This window comes from Urocitellus parryii, chromosome 6, assembly GCF_045843805.1.
Source record: "Urocitellus parryii isolate mUroPar1 chromosome 6, mUroPar1.hap1, whole genome shotgun sequence".
Taxonomy (NCBI): Eukaryota; Metazoa; Chordata; class Mammalia; order Rodentia; family Sciuridae; genus Urocitellus; species Urocitellus parryii.
The window spans coordinates 78457271-78476076 of record NC_135536.1 but is presented as its reverse complement, the minus strand read 5'-3'; the positions used below and the strand labels follow the sequence as shown (position 1 = coordinate 78476076).

At 40.5% G+C, this 18806-nt stretch overlaps 1 protein-coding gene across 2 annotated transcripts; it reads left to right on the top strand.

Moving 5' to 3' along the window:
- The first annotated feature begins 3843 nt into the window (after nt 1-3843).
- Ptger2 (prostaglandin E receptor 2) lies at nt 3844-16822 on the top strand. Of its 2 annotated transcripts, XM_026411041.1 has the most exons (3): nt 3844-4913; nt 5812-5986; nt 15901-15979. In XM_026411041.1, the coding sequence occupies exons 1-2, from the start codon at nt 4074-4076 to the stop codon at nt 5962-5964; spliced, it is 993 nt and encodes a 330-aa protein (XP_026266826.1). In that variant the 5' UTR covers nt 3844-4073; the 3' UTR covers nt 5965-5986; nt 15901-15979. The 2 variants fall into 2 exon arrangements, with proteins under 2 accessions (XP_026266826.1, XP_026266825.1); XM_026411040.1 differs by lacking the exon at nt 5812-5986 and having other exon boundaries at nt 15901-16822.
- The last annotated feature ends 1984 nt before the right edge of the window (nt 16823-18806 follow it).

Below are 18806 nucleotides of genomic sequence, written 5' to 3'. Positions count from 1 at the left end.
ACTCTCACATGCTAATCTGCTGATTCACCTTGCCTGAAGCACCCAGGCTTACAGCTCCTCCAGCTCTCACCACATCTCCTCCTCTGGCTCCTTTAAGTCCTAAACCAAGTGCATCTGTAGATCCATGAAGGGCACCAGCTTCTTCTGCAGGACACTGACACTAGAGAGAACAAGACACATGCAGATCCAGTCTGTCCTCAAAGATTTCCATCATTCATGATTCCGGTTTGTCCTTCTAATCTGTTCTTGCTCTCATCCACAACCAGCTCTCTACCCTGCCCTCCATTCTGGCAGGATCAACAAAGAACCAAAGACAGCAAATAGCACTGCATAGACTTTTCCAACAGCTCCCACATTGTGCCAGACCTAAGGAGCATTGTCTATAGAACTTCTGTGATGAAGGGAGTGTTTTAATACAAGCCACCCAGTAGGATAGCCATAGTCATATGGCTATTGAGCACTTGAAACTTGAGTTTCTTAAACCCAGAAACTTAATTTTTCTCTTATTTAAATTTAATGAATTTAAATAGCCACATGTAGCAGGTGGCTAGCATATTGGGCAATGCTAGCTACTGCCTAATAATAAATTTCACATTCTTTATCCCTCGTAGTGGTCCTGTTTCTCTGACTGAATCCTGAGCTGTACAGGAAGCAACAACTGGTAGCTTCATGGGGAAGAGCACAGAGACACAAAGCCAACACACAAGGAATGACAGGGCCCGAGGACAAAAAGAGCCTGTGTCCTGTAGCTCCACCAGCAAGCAATCTAGAAACTTCTTATATGAGGGGGAAAAAAGATGTCCCTGTAGCAGTGGACTTCACTGTGTCCTTTCAATAAATTCTCTTTCTTGGGAGCTTCTGCTTGATGCAATGAAGTAGTCTAATCCTTGTCTAGGATATTACAGGTCATGGGTGGTGGTTTTAGAACTGAATTTAGGGGGGAAAATGTATGTATACATGTATAGAACTCATAAAGATTTAAATTAGTCTTTTGATCAGGCAAGTAACATAAATAGAACTACAAACAAGAATTATTGTTGGCTTCCTCTGCTTATAGTTCTCTTTTCCTTCATGTTTATCCTTGCTTTCTTTTGAGGAATGACCTACAATAACTTGCATTCCAAAGTCTTTATTTGAGTTTATGGATACATAAATAAAAACTATGAGTTTTAGACCTAAAGTAGTGTATATTAGGATTCTCTAGAAAAATCAAACCAACTAGATGCGCGTGTGTGTATGTGTGTGCTGGTGTGTGTGTGCATGTGTGTATGTGTGTGCTGGTGTGTGTGTGCATGTGTGTGTGTGTGTGCGCGCGCGCGCATACCTATCCTGAATATATAGTTATGTGCCACATAACTATGTTTAGGTAAACTATGGACTCTATATGCTGGTGGTCTCATAATATCATATTGCCTAGAGATGTTGTGGCCATCTTTGTGTAAGCACACTCCATGATGTTTGCACAACCACAAGACTGCTCAATGATGCATTTCTTTGTATCCCTGTCACTAAGTGACAAATGGCTGTATATACATGTCCTGTGATGTAGCTGAAGGGGTCTCACAGCTAAAGTACCCATGTCAAAGATTCCAGTTTGGGTCTGAAAACCTGAGAAGCAGGAATGCCAAGGGCAGAAGATGACCAATGTCTCAGCTCAAACTGAGTGTTCAACCTTTCTCTACATTTTCAGATTTCCTCACCCAATAGATTGGATGAGGCTCACCCACAATTGAAGAGAACCATCTGCTTTACTCAGTCCACAACTCAAGTTCTCACCTCTACCAGACATACCCTTATATATACCCTCAGACATTTCCAGACTATTTAACCAGCTACCTGTACAGCCCATGGCCTTGTCTAGTTCACACTCAAAATTAACCATCACATAGTGTTCCCCAAAACACAATGGCCTCACAATCAGGAACTAAAACATTAGCAAAGCTTTATGGTCCAATGCTAGCATTGAGGGTATAATTTGTTTTCTGTTAAGAAATTCTAAGCTTTGTGTAAACCAAACATGTATTGAGATACTGACATTAAAATTAGAAATGGAAAGAAGCAGCTTTAGACTTGGACTTACAGGAACAAATTTTATGTCCAGTTGAGGATCACTGGATGGCAAATCAACCCTTCTAGTCAGACATCTGACTGAACACACATGCTGTGCATTCTGCATTGTCAGATCTCTGACTAGAAGAATTAATTTTCATGTCTGTCTGCCAGCAAGTAAAGGTGAATCACACAGTAGTTGATAGGGTACCAGGCCCCCTAGACTCACAGGGCCCCACTATGGTCTGCGGTGAACTATACTGTAAAATAGATTCACTGTGTTTTTCTATTAGGAATTTGATTCGTACAAAAAGTTTCCCCATGGCTTGGGGTGAGATAAGATAAGGTTATATGCCAGAGTAGTAACCACTGAGTGACAAAAATTGGTAATAAGATGTTATTGAACTGCAGTTTACAGCTTGAAAGAAAATTGTAGAGGTTGAGATCCCTTCCCCCTCGTGAATCCATGCCCTGAAAAGTTTAGGGATTTGAGGTAGTAGTTATTGATGGGTGAAAAATGGGCCTAGAACCTTTTCAAGGGGTCCAGTAAATTATGCTTGCCATAATTTACCATGAAACCCTGCATACCAGTCTCCAGGCCAGAATCAAGGTAAGCTAAGAAGCAAGCCAGGCAGCTCTACCTGTCCTGCTACACAACTTTGTATTTGCCAGTTCCCTGAGAAAATCCCTATAACTTTCGGGGCTCCTCCCTTCCCCAAGAGAATATAACCTTTCTGGTAAAATATAATTGCCCCTATTGTCTGTCAAACTGGATTTTGTTTTAAGTAGCAGTCCATTTTCACCATTGTAATTATGACAACAAGTGATAGTCATCATTTTTGTCGGCTCCATTCTGAGATTGGCTATTCACCAATCACTACCAGGAATGCTCTTTCCAATGGTCCCTGCATGGTTAATTGAACGTGAAAAGGTTAATGGCTAAACAACATATTGTTTAGTTTGTTAAAAGACTGAGCTGGAGTAGAGAACAATGAGGTAAAGTTGTTTTCAAGCTGTGGCCACATACACAATTCTAATCAACTACAAGAAACTTTTTTTTTTTTTTAAGGTTACTTAAACAAGTAGTTATTCGTGTTGACATAGGAAAGGCGAAATTCCTGTAATCGAATCCAAGCGGCAGCTCAACAGGCCTCTCAGTGGTGTGTACGGTTTGGTTCCTTGGATGGACAGACTTGCTTTTCACTCCCTCCCAATTTTTGTCCCGCCCTCGTGGCGTATTTTCCTGGGAATGTTTTTTAAAAAAATAAAAATAAAAAACATATTGGTCTTCAAGCTGTCTTTGATGTCTGTTATTTCCTGGTTCATCTCAGGGGATTGGGTCCTCCTAACTTCTCCAGTGTCTGGTGAGTAGCTTTGCTTTTCTGTGTATTTTGTTGTATTCTGTTCAGACCCCCAAAGTATCCCCGCACTCCTTCCCAGCCCTGTGCGAAAGCCAAACGCTTCTTAGCAGAGATCAGAGGGCCCTGTAGCTTTGAGTTCGGGATCCCGGGTGCGAGGAATGCAGTCCCCGCTAGCGGGAAGCTCCCAGATGCTGGTAGCCCGCGAGTCCCTGCCCTGCGAAGCACCCGGCTGGTTCTCCAACCCCAATCCCTCTCCACCCAGAGTGCGTGCCCCTGGGATTCGCAGAGTCCGAGCAAGTGTGACGTCTGGCCTCGCCGGCAGCCCGCGGGCTCTGGCACTTGCACTGCGGAATGCCACTCCTGGGCCCGCCCCGCGGACGGCACGGGGCGGGAGCGGTCGCTGGTCTTCACTTGGGCTCCCCACCAGGTCAGAGCGAGTAAGGCGCTGGAGCCTCCAGGGCGACCGGATGCAGCAACTGAACCAACGCTGGGCGCACGGCGGGAGACCCGGGGCGAGGCTGCCCTTCGTGCGTGTTGGGGGCCCGAAGGGGACTCTGGATTTCGGTCCCTCCTCTTTTCCCTCTGGGTCTCCCACTCGGGTTGTCGACCCTCCTCCCAGGTACTGGCCGGGAGCGGAGGGCGCCTATCTCCACAAATCCCATCATGGGCAACGCCTCCAATGACTCAGGGTCCGAGAACTGCGAGACTCGACAGTGGCTCCCCTCGGGCGAAAGCCCAGCCATCAGCTCCGTGATGTTCTCCGCCGGGGTGCTAGGGAACCTCATCGCGTTGGCGCTGCTGGCGCGCCGCTGGCGGGGGGACGCGGGGCGCACCTCCGGTGGCAGAAATTCCATCTCCTTGTTCCACGTGCTGGTGACCGAACTGGTGTTCACAGACCTGCTGGGTACCTGCCTCATCAGCCCGGTGGTGCTGGCTTCATACGCACGGAACCAGACTCTAGTGGCCCTAGAGCCCGAAAGCCGAGCGTGCACCTACTTCGCCTTCTCCATGACCTTCTTCAGCCTGGCCACGATGCTCATGCTCTTCGCTATGGCTCTGGAGCGCTACTTTTCCATCGGGCACCCCTACTTCTACCAGCGCCACTTCTCTCGCCGCGGGGGCCTGGCGGTGCTGCCAGTCATCTATGCGTTCTCTCTGCTTTTCTGCTCCCTGCCGCTGCTGGACTATGGGCAGTACGTTCAGTACTGCCCTGGGACATGGTGCTTCATCCGGCACGAACGAACAGCTTACCTGCAGCTTTACGCCACCGTGCTCCTGCTGCTCATAGTAGCGGTGCTCGCCTGCAATTTCAGTGTCATCCTCAACCTCATCCGAATGCACCGCCGAAGCAGGAGAAGTCGCTGCGTACCTTCCTCTGGCAGCTGCCTGGGTCCCACGGCCCGCAAGAGAGGGGATAAGCTGTCCATGGCGGAGGAAGCGGACCACCTCATCCTCCTGTCTATTATGACTATCACCTTCGCCATCTGCTCCTTGCCTTTCACAGTAAGTCACTCGTTTCCACAGCCCAGCTCAGTGCCAACCTTCACCTCAATCTTTCCACCGCCCTACAAACTTTTTGCAATTTGAAAAAAAAAATATGTCCTAATTTGTAAAGATCGTTTTTCACCTTTACCTCATTTCCTTCCTCCCCATCTGGCATATGGGCGTCGGTAACCTAGTGTTTCTAAGCCAGCCCAGCCTCCACCCTAGAGTTAAAAGCCCCAATTCACACCATTTTAGCTGCCATTGAAAGTGGAACCAGGTCCCTCCTGTGAAAGTTCAGAGGGTTTTGGTTTTCTTTGTTTGTTTGTTTGTTTGTTTGTTTGTTTTGTCCTTAAAGTTCAACAAACATCTAGTTTACAGGTTTCACAATTTATATATTCAAGCATAACTCTCTGTGTGGCCATGAAAAGTCATGACATCTCCATAATGATGTGGTGAGGAAAAGAGAACTGGCCCAGAAACTCTTTGCTAAGCTTTTGGTTTCTCCAGAGAAGGCAATTGTAAACTGTTACAGAGTATCATCTTGATACTAGCAGGAATATACACAGGTGCTCTTCATTTTATAGTCCTGCACTTTATGAGCACAAAGCTATATGCAGGGAGAATCCATCTCAAGGAAAGGAGAGTGGGGTTGCCTGGGGAATAGAAGGGCAGGAGCCAATGTTCACTCTCAGCTGCTAAGTGCAACCTCCAGGCAGTTAGTTCTAGGATGCTCTGAATTAAAGTCATCTCAAGTGTAATGTGATAATGAAGTCTGGGATGTCAAAGCAAGTTATGAGCTCTGAAAGAGTTAGAAATTGTGAGTTTGGAAGAGAAAGACATGGACAGTGTCTGACTTGTCATGTAGAAGTTGGAGAAGTAACTTTATCCTACTGCCTGTCTCTGTCATTGCTTCCAGTTTCCTTCATCTTCTCATCTTCAGCAGTGGAAAAGGACACAGGGTTCTAAAAGCCCACAGATGATCCCCACCCGCAGTGAACTTCATTTCTCAGCTATGTTCTCTTTGCCCTGGTCCCTACTGTCCTCACACTTGTACCCACCAATCCTGTGAGGGCAGAAGCTGGTCTGAATGGGTAAGTCACACTTAGGGGGAAATGAGGAGGAGTTTGTCAAAGGTACCCTCCTAAATAATGTGGGACCATGTGGAGGTGACATCTCCCATTCCACTTTGAGCAGAGAGTGTGTTATAGAAATGTTGCAATGTAGAAACCAACATGGCTTCTTCACTCTTGTTCTGTTTTACTGAAGGAGGTTTCAATTATGTTAGGGGCTAATTGGCTTTTGGGGATTAGATCTAAGATGCAGAACATTATCAATGAAAGAAAGCACTTGAAGTTCCACCAGACAACAGAATTCAACTTGGGGGACATAAACCATTCCTGAATGGGGGAGTGACTGTCTTAGGTTGATAGGAATTAAGATGTCAGTTCTTAAATTTTTATCTATCATTTATGAGTGGATTTATAAAAAATATCCTCCACCTCTGGTTACTTCAATAGCCCAGGAATGGGCTCAAGTGTGGAAAAGGACTGTTAATTTCCCTTTTATTTAGAAGAGGCAAACAGGAAGAAAAAGGTCTCCCCCTTTTACCATGACTGTTCTGCATAAACTGTATTTTTAAAAATAAAGAGTGATTTTCAACAGGTTCCCCTATTTTCATATACACTTTGTCGTTCATCATGAGGACTCCAGTCATTGCCATGTTATCAACAGATGGTTATATGTATATATAGCCACCTGTTGATAAATAAATATATCTGTTGATATATATATATATATATATATATATATATATATATATATATATATATATATATATATATATATATATATTCATTCCACCTCCTTTATTTACTATTAGGCATGGAGCAGTTCTAGTGCTTCCAAAAGGAATGGACTTAAGAGTCAGATGGGATGGAGAGTGGGAGGTTTGCCTTGAAGCTGTGTTTTTATTTTGATTGCCTGTTGAGGGGTTGGGGGAGGCCAGATGAAGATTTTGAGGTGGCTTTAGTTCCACCAAACCACCCTGTAGAATTGAGGCTAACTGCAAAATATTGTCTAGGTTTTCTTCTGCATATATTCATGGCAAAAGTTCTCAAAGAGGAGAAAATCCTAGCATGAACATAATCAAAAAGCTGACCAAACTGACTCCTGGCCTTGGGACTACCACATCACAGTCAGATGAAATGTAGGTAATCCAAGAGGCACAAAACATAAAATTGAAATCTCAAAGTCGTCTCTGATTAAGAACATCTACATGGATCATTGACTAATTTTATTTTATCAATAAAATTTTGGCCATAACTGTTAGTATTCTTTCACTTCATACATTTTTCACTACATACCACTTCAAACTTTATGAAGTGGGCCTGGGCTTTAGCTCAGCAGCAGAGCACTTGCCTAGCATGCATGAGGCACTGGGTTAGATCCTCAGCACCACATAAAAATAAACAAACAAAATAAAGGCATTCTACCGACTTATAACACAAAAAAATTTTAAAAAAACGCTTTATGAAGTGCTGCACTATTCTGATTTAAGTTATATCTTGAGGGTCAATCTGATAAATTCAAACTCATGACTACTGTTTGGTTCATATATTCTGACATTTCAAATACTTGGCATGTGTCCCAGAAGGTACTCCTCCATCCCCAAGCAGTGTGGTTCTACTTGGCCCACACTAAGTTATTGGTCAGAAATGGCCTATACCAATCTCCTACCCAAGGTAGGAACCATTTGCCCACATCGTACCTGGGAGCTCAATAAAATAAGGCAGAGGCTCATGATTGCCTTCAGAAAGTCTCCTATTTCTCCAACAGAGTACACACAGCTCAACAGAAATACAAATTGCACCACATATGAAATTTTAGATTTTTTTCTATAAGCCACAGAACAAAAAGTAAAAAAGAAACAGATGAAACTAATTTCAATTATTTTATTTAACCCAATATGTCCAGAATATTACCAATTAAAAAAGCTATCAATGTAGAAACATTTATTGAAATATTCCAACTAATTTCTTCCTTGTATCCCAGAAACACCAGAAAACCATCCTATCTCTGCCCATCCCTTCCCCAGGATAACAAGAACTACTTTCTTTGTCCCTCAAAAGTATATCAGATAACTAGTCAGCAAGGAGGAGAGTTCACAACTGTGCCAGTAGGACACCAGTCCATCCCACAGTATGCTAAGCAGTAGAGGAAAATGGAGGACTTAGAAACCTGGAAAAACTAATGTAACCATTGTCCCAGGGTATGGGAGAGAGACCTGGCTTCCTCCAAGGATGCCAGTCAAGGGTCTCCAAATTTTAGTAAGTGAAACTCTCAAAATGGGGGATAAAATAACAGGCACCCTAAAATAATTTCAAGTTCAACCTCATGTATTATTATTATCAACACAAAAGAGACAGGTTTTTGAGCACTGTATCAACCCATCATCTTTACAACAACCTATAAAGGAGATAATATTATGATTTCTGTTGTTCAGATGAGGCCAATAGCTTCAGGTAGGTCCTACAGCTAGTGAGTGAGTGAGGTGTGATTGAAAGGCAGTTAAATCACCAAAACCGTGCACTTAACTGTAATACTACCAAAGAGAAAATACTCATTCCAGGGGTGACATGAGAAGATTAATCCAAAATTTCACAAGAGAAATGTGAATTCATTAAATATATTTTTCCTTTTGATTCTAGCTTGTTAGTTTTAAAAATAAAATGGCAAAGCTCTTTTTCTCCATGTCAGTTCAAGGAGCTAAGCTGGGTCTCAAGTGTGTGGTTTTCTTTTTCTCCTCTGGAGACTTATTAAATAAAAGCTTGAGACTGAGATTTTAGGAGATTGGCTAATGTAAATGCTGGTCTAAATTAAGAAATAATCAGATAACCCCTCACATAAAATCTTCCACATAAACCTTTTTTTTTTTTTTTTAGTGATTAAAAAAAACCAAAACATGTGGTGTTTGGGAAATGACATTATTTTGGCTGTCCAATATGAAATCATGCATGAGACCAACAACATATTCCAAACTGTTTATCTGCTAAAGGAGTACTGTATAAATTAATAAATTCCTCCTTATGTTAATCAGCTGTTGTCATCATTTCACAGTGATAAATAGAACTTTTTTTTCTTCCTGAAATGGAACAGAACACAGAGAACATATGAGACCTCCATTTTTGTTTCAAATACTGTTTGTGTCTAAATTTCCAAACCATATCAAGCTACTTTCTCACCATGTTACTGATCATGGGTAGCTTCTGGTCATTTTAAACTGTTTTTCACATGCCATTGGGATAAAGTGCTTATATATTTTATTCAGTTCTGAAATTTCAAGAACAAACCTTTGACTCATTCTAAAAATGTCTTCATCTTTACAAATTCTTTAGGGTTACAATTTCTAGGTAAATCTGATTAGTGGAAATTTGATCACTGAAGTACAAAAAAAATTCAAGTAAATAATACTAGAGTTTCCTGTTCATTCCTGGTATTCTTTATGTGCAGTGTAACATGAATGAGGGTTTAAAAGCTGATGTAAAATTGGCTGATTACATACAAGCAAAATATAATAATTCAGGTAGGGATTAAAGAGAAATCCAGAAATCTCTGTGCATAATTATAATGAATTTTTGTCTGATGGTATTTTAGTAGACGTCCATGAACAACTGGAAGGCCCTTTACCATTCAGGCATCATTAACCATGTGTTTGGGGATTGTTGAGACAGTTTTAATATTTAAATTTTAAGAGAAAGTACCTCTAGACGAGTGTTTTCATTGGACATCTTTTCCTTTGTCATTTGGTACTATATAATGGGGAATATAAATGGACACAGAATTATATGATTTATAAAATTTAGACATCAAGAACCGTTATCCTTTTCCCCAAAGAGAATTTGTATCTTATGCCTATACCCTTGGTCAAGTGCATCCTCATTGCTGTTTCTGATGGTTTAGGCCAGGTCCTTGGCTTAAATAAAAACAGCTTTTTGAGATGTATATTTCTTGCTTGGCATGCTAAGAGCCCATCACATTATTAAGTTTAACAAGAAAAAAAGAATAGAGATGGTGAGACATTCTGTTTCAGAAACACAGCTAATGGATTTGCTTCTACCAAGAGGCAAGTTAATCTACAACTTAGTCTGCTTGCTTGACTTCTTCTGTCCTGTTTTGAAGTTTCTGACCACCACTCCCCATTCAGGTCTTGAGCTCAGATCTGATGTACTTCAATTTACATCATTATGGTATACCCAGCTATATTTTTCTGACAGTATTTTGCTGCCTAGAATTGCCCCTAACTGAAAATAAATTAAAGTACCCTAAATTGGGACATATGCTGTGATGGGAAGGGCCAGGGAGGGAAAGTTTATTTCTGGAAGGCTGAAACTTCCTCTATACCACTAGGGTTCTTGACTTTCTGCTTCACAGATAGCACACGAATCTTTCTGAGATCTTTTGCAAAATTTATCCAATTACTTGGTAGGTAGTTCATAGTGACCATCATTTTCTCAAAGGGTTAAGAGTCACCATCCTGGAATAGTTAGGCCCAGAGCTTTTAACCTTAGCACCCTCTCCTCTTCTCAGTTCTGAGAAGCACAAGACAAAGGACATACTCATCCTGGAGCCAAATCTATGGTCCAGCAAGGTACAGTGGTGTATACCTGTAATCTTAGTGGCTCAGGAGACTGAGGCAGGAGGATTGCAAGTCCAAAGCCATCCTCATCAACTTAGGGAGGCACTGAACAACTCAGTGAGACCCTGTCTCTAGATAAAATATTTTTTTAAATGGCTGGGGATGTAGGTCAGTGGTTAAGCACCCCTGGGTTTCAATCCCTGGCACAAAAATGAATAAATGGTCCAGTTTTTCCTTATAACAGGAAACAAGTTTAGTCTCCCTCTACCAGAAAGCATCTGTGATTTGAGGGAAACGGTTTCTTTATTAAAGCATGGCATACCTGGAAAATAATTCCCCCCAAAGTTTTTTAAAATAATTAAATATGCAAAGCCTATTGCCAGGACACCCTAATTTCTTTCAGAAGCCACATAAACATAACAAGGGATGTCTGTAAATTAGCCATGGGATGAGTAATGCCCAGAGAATGCCGAACAGCTACAGAGAAAGAGGCAGCTTTTCAGTCTATAAACAGGAGTAGTGTTATCCAGAGACTTGTAATTCTGTCAGTCATTTGTGAATTTCAAGTGAAACTTCACAGAAAAGGCTTTTTACATAGATGGCAGCACAGTGTGTAGTGGCTACAAGTGTCTCACTGCTTCCTGGAATGTGATCTTAGGCAAAGTGATGGATCTTCTGAACCTTGATTTCCTCCTTTCTAAAATGAGAATAATAAAACTGGGCATGGTGGTGCACACCTAGAATCCCAGCTATTCAGGAAACTGAGGCAGGAGGATCACAAGTTCCAGACCAGTCTCAGCAGTTTAGGGAGACTCTGTCTCAAAATAAGATTAAAAGTGGGGGCTGAGGACGTAGCTCTGTTATAGAGTGCTCGCTTAGCATGCACAAGGCCCTGGGCTCAATCTACAGCACTACTAAATAAATAAATAAGGAATAATAATACTTTGTAAGTTTGTGAAAATGTTATACAGAGTAAGATTTACAAATTGCTTAGCCCCATGCCAAGCCCACAGCAGATGTTTAATAAATGTTAGCTGTTATGTCCAGATGATTCAATATCCAAAGCAAAATCAGATTGTGTATTAGTGATTGGGAACTGAATTCTGGAGCCTTGGTCATTTGTTGGCTTGACCAGGCCCAAGAGGATGGGTTTTTTTGGTTTGGGTTTTTCTGTTCTTTTTTTTTGATTGGTTTTGCAGTGCTGGAACTTGAACCCAGAGCCTTGTACAAGGTCTTTTGTTTTTAAGTGTGATTAATGAATAATTTGAAAACATTTCAGATTTTAGGTAAGGTTCTAAAGCTGTAGTTCTCATACTTGTTTGCACATTAGAATCACCTGGTGTGCCGGGTGGGGTAGAATAGAATGGCTTTTAAAAATTCCTTGACCACTGGGCGCATGCCTGTAATCCCAGCAACTGGAGAGGCTGAGCCAGGAGGATTGCAAGTTCAAGACCAAACTCAGCAACTTAGTGAGCCCCTGCTCAAAATTTTTTAAAAAGTCCAGGGGCATAGCTCAGCAGTAAAGCACCCTTAGGGTCAATCCCCAGTACCAAAACAAAAAACAAACAAACAAAAAAAACCAGCCATGACCCATGTCTTAGTGTAGCCTAAGTAAATCCAAGTCTCTGAGGGAGAGAATAAGGTGTTGGAAAGCTCCCCAGATGATTTCAGTGATCAGCTAAATAAAATCATCATTTGTTCTGAAATTCTGAACTTACTTTGTAGCTACATTAATAATAGGAAAGTAGTTTAAACAGCCCCTGGTCAGTGCCAAGCTGAAGTTTTCCATGGGAGGCTGCTTCAAGACAACACTAAAATAGCACTAATTCTCATCTGTGCCACTTGTGTCACAAGCTCTATATTCTTTGCAAAGCCCTATAGTGAGGGTCTACCTTAAGGAATTAAAACTCTTTTGACTTATTGAGATCAGCACTTTTTTTTTCTCACTGAAAATATTTTGGCAGTATATGCAAAATAACAATAATAACAATAATTCCCCCAGCCTCTGCATCTGAATTCCAGAGTATCACTGACATATTATTCATTAATTCCCTTATGTCCCATGAGTCAGAGTTTTGTTGAAAACCCAGGGTCAGCTAGAGGGAGAGGGAGATGTGCAGCTATTATTTAAGGGGCTCAGAGTTTCAGAGACAGATAGTGGCAATGGTTGCTGTTCAATGTTCTTTTAAGTTAGGGTCAGTCAAGTGTGTTTACAAGAGAGACACAGAGCTAGTTGTGGTGGTACACACCTATAATCCTAGCAATTCAGGAGGCTCAGACAGAAGGGTTGTAAGTTTGAGGTCAGCCTCAGTGTGTAGTGGCTACAATACTCTCATTAACTTAGCGAGACCTTGTCTCAAAAACTAAAAAGGGCTGGGGATGTAACTCAGTGGTTAAGTGTCCCTGGGTTAGCTCCAAAGAAAGAAATGGAGAGAGAAAGGGAGAGAGGGAGAAAGAGAGAGAAGAAGAGAGACACAGGAGAGGCTCAGTAAAACAAGGCATGGGATTCCATGCAGGGCCATGTAGAAAAGCACCAGCATCCGTCAGGAGGCCGGGCAGGAGAGGGGGGAGAGGCACTGCCTTTATTGGAGTTTCCACAGGAAGGTCATGACAAGGTGGAGAGTTTAGAAACTGCTAGCTGAAATACTTTCAGCAGGCAGTAAGCTATATGGGGAAATCCCTGGCTGCAGGGTCCCTGACCCTGGGATGATTAACATGGAGGAATATTGCCTTCTGGGCTTATGGGGCTGATAAAGGAGATGTGTTTCTGGATTGGTTACTACTGTTATATCAAAGACATGCTTTCTGCTGAGCTTTTTGCTGTCTCTAAGAAATAGCCAGCCCAAGGACAGATAGCCTCACCCCAGACAGAGAGATTTTTCAGCTATCAAAACATAACATACAGAAAATTTAAAATATGATTGATAACAGTTGCACAACAATGTGAATGTACTTAAGGCCACTGAATTGTACACCTGAAAATAGATACAGTGGCACATTTTGTGTTGTGTATGTTTTTTACAAAAAAGTAAAAGGTCCAAGATGCACAAGATCAGTGTAGTAAACCCTAGGCAAAAAAAAAAAAAGATAAGAACCAAAGTAGGGGGAAATGGGGAGGCAGAAGACAAAAGTGTACATCAAGACATCAAGGATCCCTGAAGCATGTTTTATTCCCAAGTGTTAAAGAAGGAATTGTCTTCTACCAAATATCAGCCCCCTCCTGAAATGCATATTTTAAGCAATTCTGAAAATTACCAGGCATAGAGGATGAAAAGGAAAGGAAACAGTACAGAATTGCTTCATCCTCTAAAACGCTTTTTCACTTCTCATTACTTCGTCATGTTCTCAAAGGATCAGGAACTGTGGTGTAGGTTACTCTCCACTGAAAACCTGACTCATCTTCATGGGTGAAGCTGAGACACCAGAATGCTGAGCCCTGTCTACACTGCTTGTTGTGGCTAGCCAACCCATGTTCTCTGGCTAAACTAGATCACAAACTCAGCTACAGATTTTTCTTACAACCGAATGTCCAGTTATTTATGCACATCCACGTGCCAGACTTATGTACACATTATTCTGAATTTCTAACCTCCAAATTCACCTCTTTAATACACCATACTGTTTATTTTGCATCCAAAGTAGTTTCACTGACCAGAAAACGTGTTCTTCATTTCATATTCCTATCTTACTTTCCTCTTTTCTCTGTGATCTGGGAAACCCACCATCAATTCTTCTTTTTCCTTACTCATCTGCCAACTCTTTCTCCATTCCCTATGCCAAGATTCTCTGGCATAAACACCTCCGGCTGCCAAACCTTCCTGCTATTGTCCTTACGTAAGCAACCCGAAGATGACTACTCTTCTCTCTGCTTGCAATTTGCTTTGTCCAGTTCCCAGATGCCTGTAGAGTTAAGTACCAGGAAAAAGGAAATGAACTATTCCTTCTTTTGGAGGAGTGTTGGGGAGAGAAGGGTATGTCTCCCTATGTCACAGATTAGCATTGGTCAAAGAATCCCTGATGCATTATAAAGAACTAATGTCAAATGACTAGGTATGAGTCACCTTTTTTTTTCCCCTTCTGCCAGCTGGATAGAGGTGCTTGGTCTCTATCAATCACATATAGTTCCATTCCTTTTGATCTGACCAACAAATTGTGCTGCTCCATAAGACGAGAGCAGGGATACCAATTTGAAAACTCTGATCCCTGTGACATGTGTCCCCCACCCCAGGGTTTAGAACATTGTTCTGAAGGCATTTGTTCTAATGCAGGCCTGGCTGTAGCACAGCAAGCACTGCACTGGCAGCAAGAGAGCTGAAATTTGTGCCCTTACTATGCCACTAAGCAACCTTGAGTACTTGGGCAAGTCACTCAACTTTTCTGACCTCAGTGTCCTTGTTGGTAAAATGCCCACTTACTATGTGGGCAGTGCTGTAGTAGCTAACACATACTGCTTCTTATCATTCTCCCAGCAACCCTGCAAAATAGGTGTTATTATCATTATCATCTGTTTTTGAGATGTAGAAACTGAGGCACAAAGGCAAGTTTTCCTTCCTGTGGTGCCAAAACTATCTGTGATGCTAACCCAGGCTGTCAGTGGCCAGAACCGGACTCAAGCTGATGGTGTTCTGCCGCTTGCTCTCTCCCTGAATTGTGATCATTAAATCAGATGGAGCATTTGAAATTAAGTGTAACATGATACTATTAGCATTTCTGAAGTTTGTTTCCTCATCTATTAAGAGGAGATAATATTTAAGCTTCAGAGCTTTTGTAAAGAATAAAGGAATTGGGCTGGGGATGTGGCTCAAGCGGTAGTGAGCTCGCCTGGCATGCGTGCTGCCCGGATTCGATCCTCAGCACCACATACAAACAAAGATGTTGTGTCTGCCAACAACTAAAAAATAAATATTAAAAAAAAACTCTCTCTCTCTCTCTCTCTCTCTCTCTCTCTCTTAAAAAAAAAGAATAAAGGAATAAAGCAGATTTAGTACTCAGTACAATTCATGATGCATATATGTAAATGGTAACTACTAATATTATCATTATTATTGATATTAAAATATTCTGTTCTAAGTGCCCAGAAATGTTAATTCATTTCCCTCCATTTCCAGTAGCAAAACCAGAAGGTCACCTCTGATCTCAGTGTTAATTATAATCTGCAGAAAATATGCTATCATTGAGTTGTAGAGAGGAGAAAGTATATTCATTATGTTACGATATACATATGAAAGAAGGGTAAGATTTTGCCACCTGTCTCCTTCACCAACACTACCATGCACAAGACACAGTTGCATCTCAAGGAATAGCACAGACTCAGCTCATTCACAGCTATAGTGTAAAACTAACATCACTTCCCTGCTTTGCTTCTTACAGATTTTTGCATATATGAATGAAACCTCTTCCAGAAAGAAAAAGTGGGACCTGCAAGCTCTCAGATTTTTAGCAATCAATCCAATAATTGACCCTTGGGTCTTCGCCATCCTTAGGCCTCCTGTTCTGAGACTAATGCGTTCAGTCCTCTGTTGTCGGATTCCATTAAGAACACAAGATGCAACACAAACTTCCTGTTCTACACAGTCAAATGCCAGTAAACAGGCTGAACTCTGTGGACAGTCATGAAGATGTGCTTCATTATTTAGCATCTGGAAGATCCTTTTGAAATGGTTCCTTGGGGAAATGTAAAAAGTCAGTGTATAAACAAAATGAAACTTCCCTAATAACAGAATAAACAAACATTTAAGCAGCAGTTGGAGCTACAGAGTGCTGACAAGGCACTTCACAGAAGGTGTCAGAAGGTTCCATAAAACCTACCCTCCGTGAGCATGTTGCATGGCCTTTGGAGGGACATCCAGCTGTTCTTAAGATCCAGTTGCCTTTTGATTTAAGCTTTCCTGTTGAAAGACAAACCATGTGGTTTTTTAATTTGTTTAAAACCCTACATAGTCACAGTCTATTTCAATCTCCTATGCAACGACTGTTATAAACACACAGCATTCGGTCAGACTAAATGAAACTTCGAGTGTATTCTCCAGGAAGTCAATATGTGGAAGCAACCAAAACTGACAAGCTGCTATCTTGTGATTGCTTAACAGATCTGGTATTTGGACAATGAAGTTGAAAGCCATTGGCACCTTTTGTCATTCTCTGTGTGGGTGGGAGAGTATTCTCTGGTCACTACAATATTACTCTTAAAGGAGTGGACTTAATTAACGTCTGTTTGATTCACCTGTGTTTTAGGAGCTATGTGTTCAATTGTCAGAGTATTTATTTCACAATATCAATTGTGCTAATGTTAATTAAGAAGACTTTCAAGAATTTCTTTTCAACAAGAAAGAATAAAAAGGTTAAGATATTAATTCTGACTAATGTTCTTTATTATGTTTCCAAAGGAGAACATATATGGCTATAGTTAAAGCCAAATAATAGGATTAAAAATTGAAAAATTTAGTACATTTTTCAGATATACTGGAATTCTTTTGATGTTGAGATTAAGGCCATGACTAACATACTTTATAATATGGCTGTTTTAGCAAAATTCATCTGTATTTTTATTTAGGGAACATAGTTTGACTCACACTACATAAGAAATCATGTAACAGTGAGTCATATCTTAATATATTTCTAAATGTTTGGCATGGTGTAAACTAGACATCAAAATATTTCAGTGAATATGCACAGTTTAATCATAGTCACTGTGTAAACTCATCTGAAATATTACCAAAATAAACTATAAAACAAAAATTTGAAAATGAAATAGTATCTGATGAACTTCCCAAATAACATTTTACAATTAATGCAGACACAGTATCTTAAGTGAGATGAAAGTGCAAAAAAAATTAGATTTAATTCAGCACATTTTAAAAGTGGGATTCATTGTAAATTAGAGTTCAAGATTTAGAGTAGAGTACTTGATATTCAAAGTTTCTCCTTCAGTTTTCAGTCTTCCAGCATGATCTTTAAAATAGCAGAAGCATGGGCTGGGGTTGTGGCTCAGTGGTAAACGCTTGCCTAACATGTGTGAGGGTGGGTTTGATTCTCTGCACTGCATATAAATAAATGAATATAATAAAGGTCCATCAACAACTAAAAAAATATATAAATAATTTTTTAAAAATAAAAGAAAATAGCAGAAGCACCTTAAATTTTGCAGCATATTATTATAGGTGGCTACAATAATGAAAAAATAAAAAGGAGAATGTCAGTTTTTTCCAAAGTATCTTGAGTTATTTACTCAAAACCATTTCCCATAAGTAGCTATCAACCTAGATGATCACTTAAAGTAACTCCAAACCAACCTAGGCATCATGTATTTTGACACAATCTAGGTCCAATCAGTTCTTATTAAAAAAAAAAAAAAAGTGGTTTGCATAAATGTAAACAAACTAAGCAAAATTTAACTTAACTAAAATCTGGACAGGTTAATAAATCTCCCTTGTCCACCACACATTCTAACATTAAGAAATTGTTCTAAATGGGACAAATTAGGCCCAGGGGCAATTTCTCAACATAAAATTCAGAAGTTACTTTGAATCTGAAAGATTGATGCCTTTTATCAAGATGACATTTTAAAGTTTCAGAATGAAACTGTTAACCACATCCCTCAACCCACCTCACTGCCCCCAACATTCCAAAATAATGAGAATTTTTTTTAATTATACATATTATTCTTGGTAGGAACAAAATGATTCACTCTGGAAGCCCAAAATATAAACATTTAAACATTTATTTAACAACTAGTAGATTTCTAGAACATTGTTTCTTCACGAACTCCTGTTCCTTGCACAGCAATGAATCACTAGACCCTGTTATTTCATTTGCATAGACATATACAGAGAAGAAACTGAAAGTAAAAATCCTACATAATAATCAATTGCCTCTTAATGGCTTTTTAAAGTAACTTAGAAAACATTCTGAGATATGCAAAATTTTCCTTTCTAAAAATTCTATCACATCAGTCATACCTATTCAAGTTATTGGTGCATTTTCAACTTAAATAAGAGAATACTTACCCTGACATATTAGAGGATTGAATTGTGATTTGTTAAAAAGGTCTATATTTTATTCTTTGCCTCCAACAGTCAATGGAATGAAAAGGGAAAGAAAAAAAAAAAACTGTAGTGAATGTTTACCTGAGAATGAATGCCAGGCCTAATTTTAGGTACCCTGGAATGGGGTGGATCCAAGCTGTCTCTTCTGAGCTGAGTTAGTCCTAGATGGTTCAGTATGGTCCTGTTCATCTTTTCCAGGAAAGAATTTGGAAATTCTGGTGCTAAATTTTG

What these genes read in the sequence shown, in the direction of transcription:
- Ptger2 (XM_026411040.1), top strand. Translation starts at nt 4,074, where the DNA reads ATGGGCAACGCCTCCAATGACTCAGGGTCCGAGAACTGCGAGACTCGA. An exon ending in TCTGCTCCTTGCCTTTCACA is followed by an intron (nt 4,914 to 15,900) that starts GTAAGTCACTCG and finishes TGCTTCTTACAG; the next exon opens with ATTTTTGCATATATGAATGA.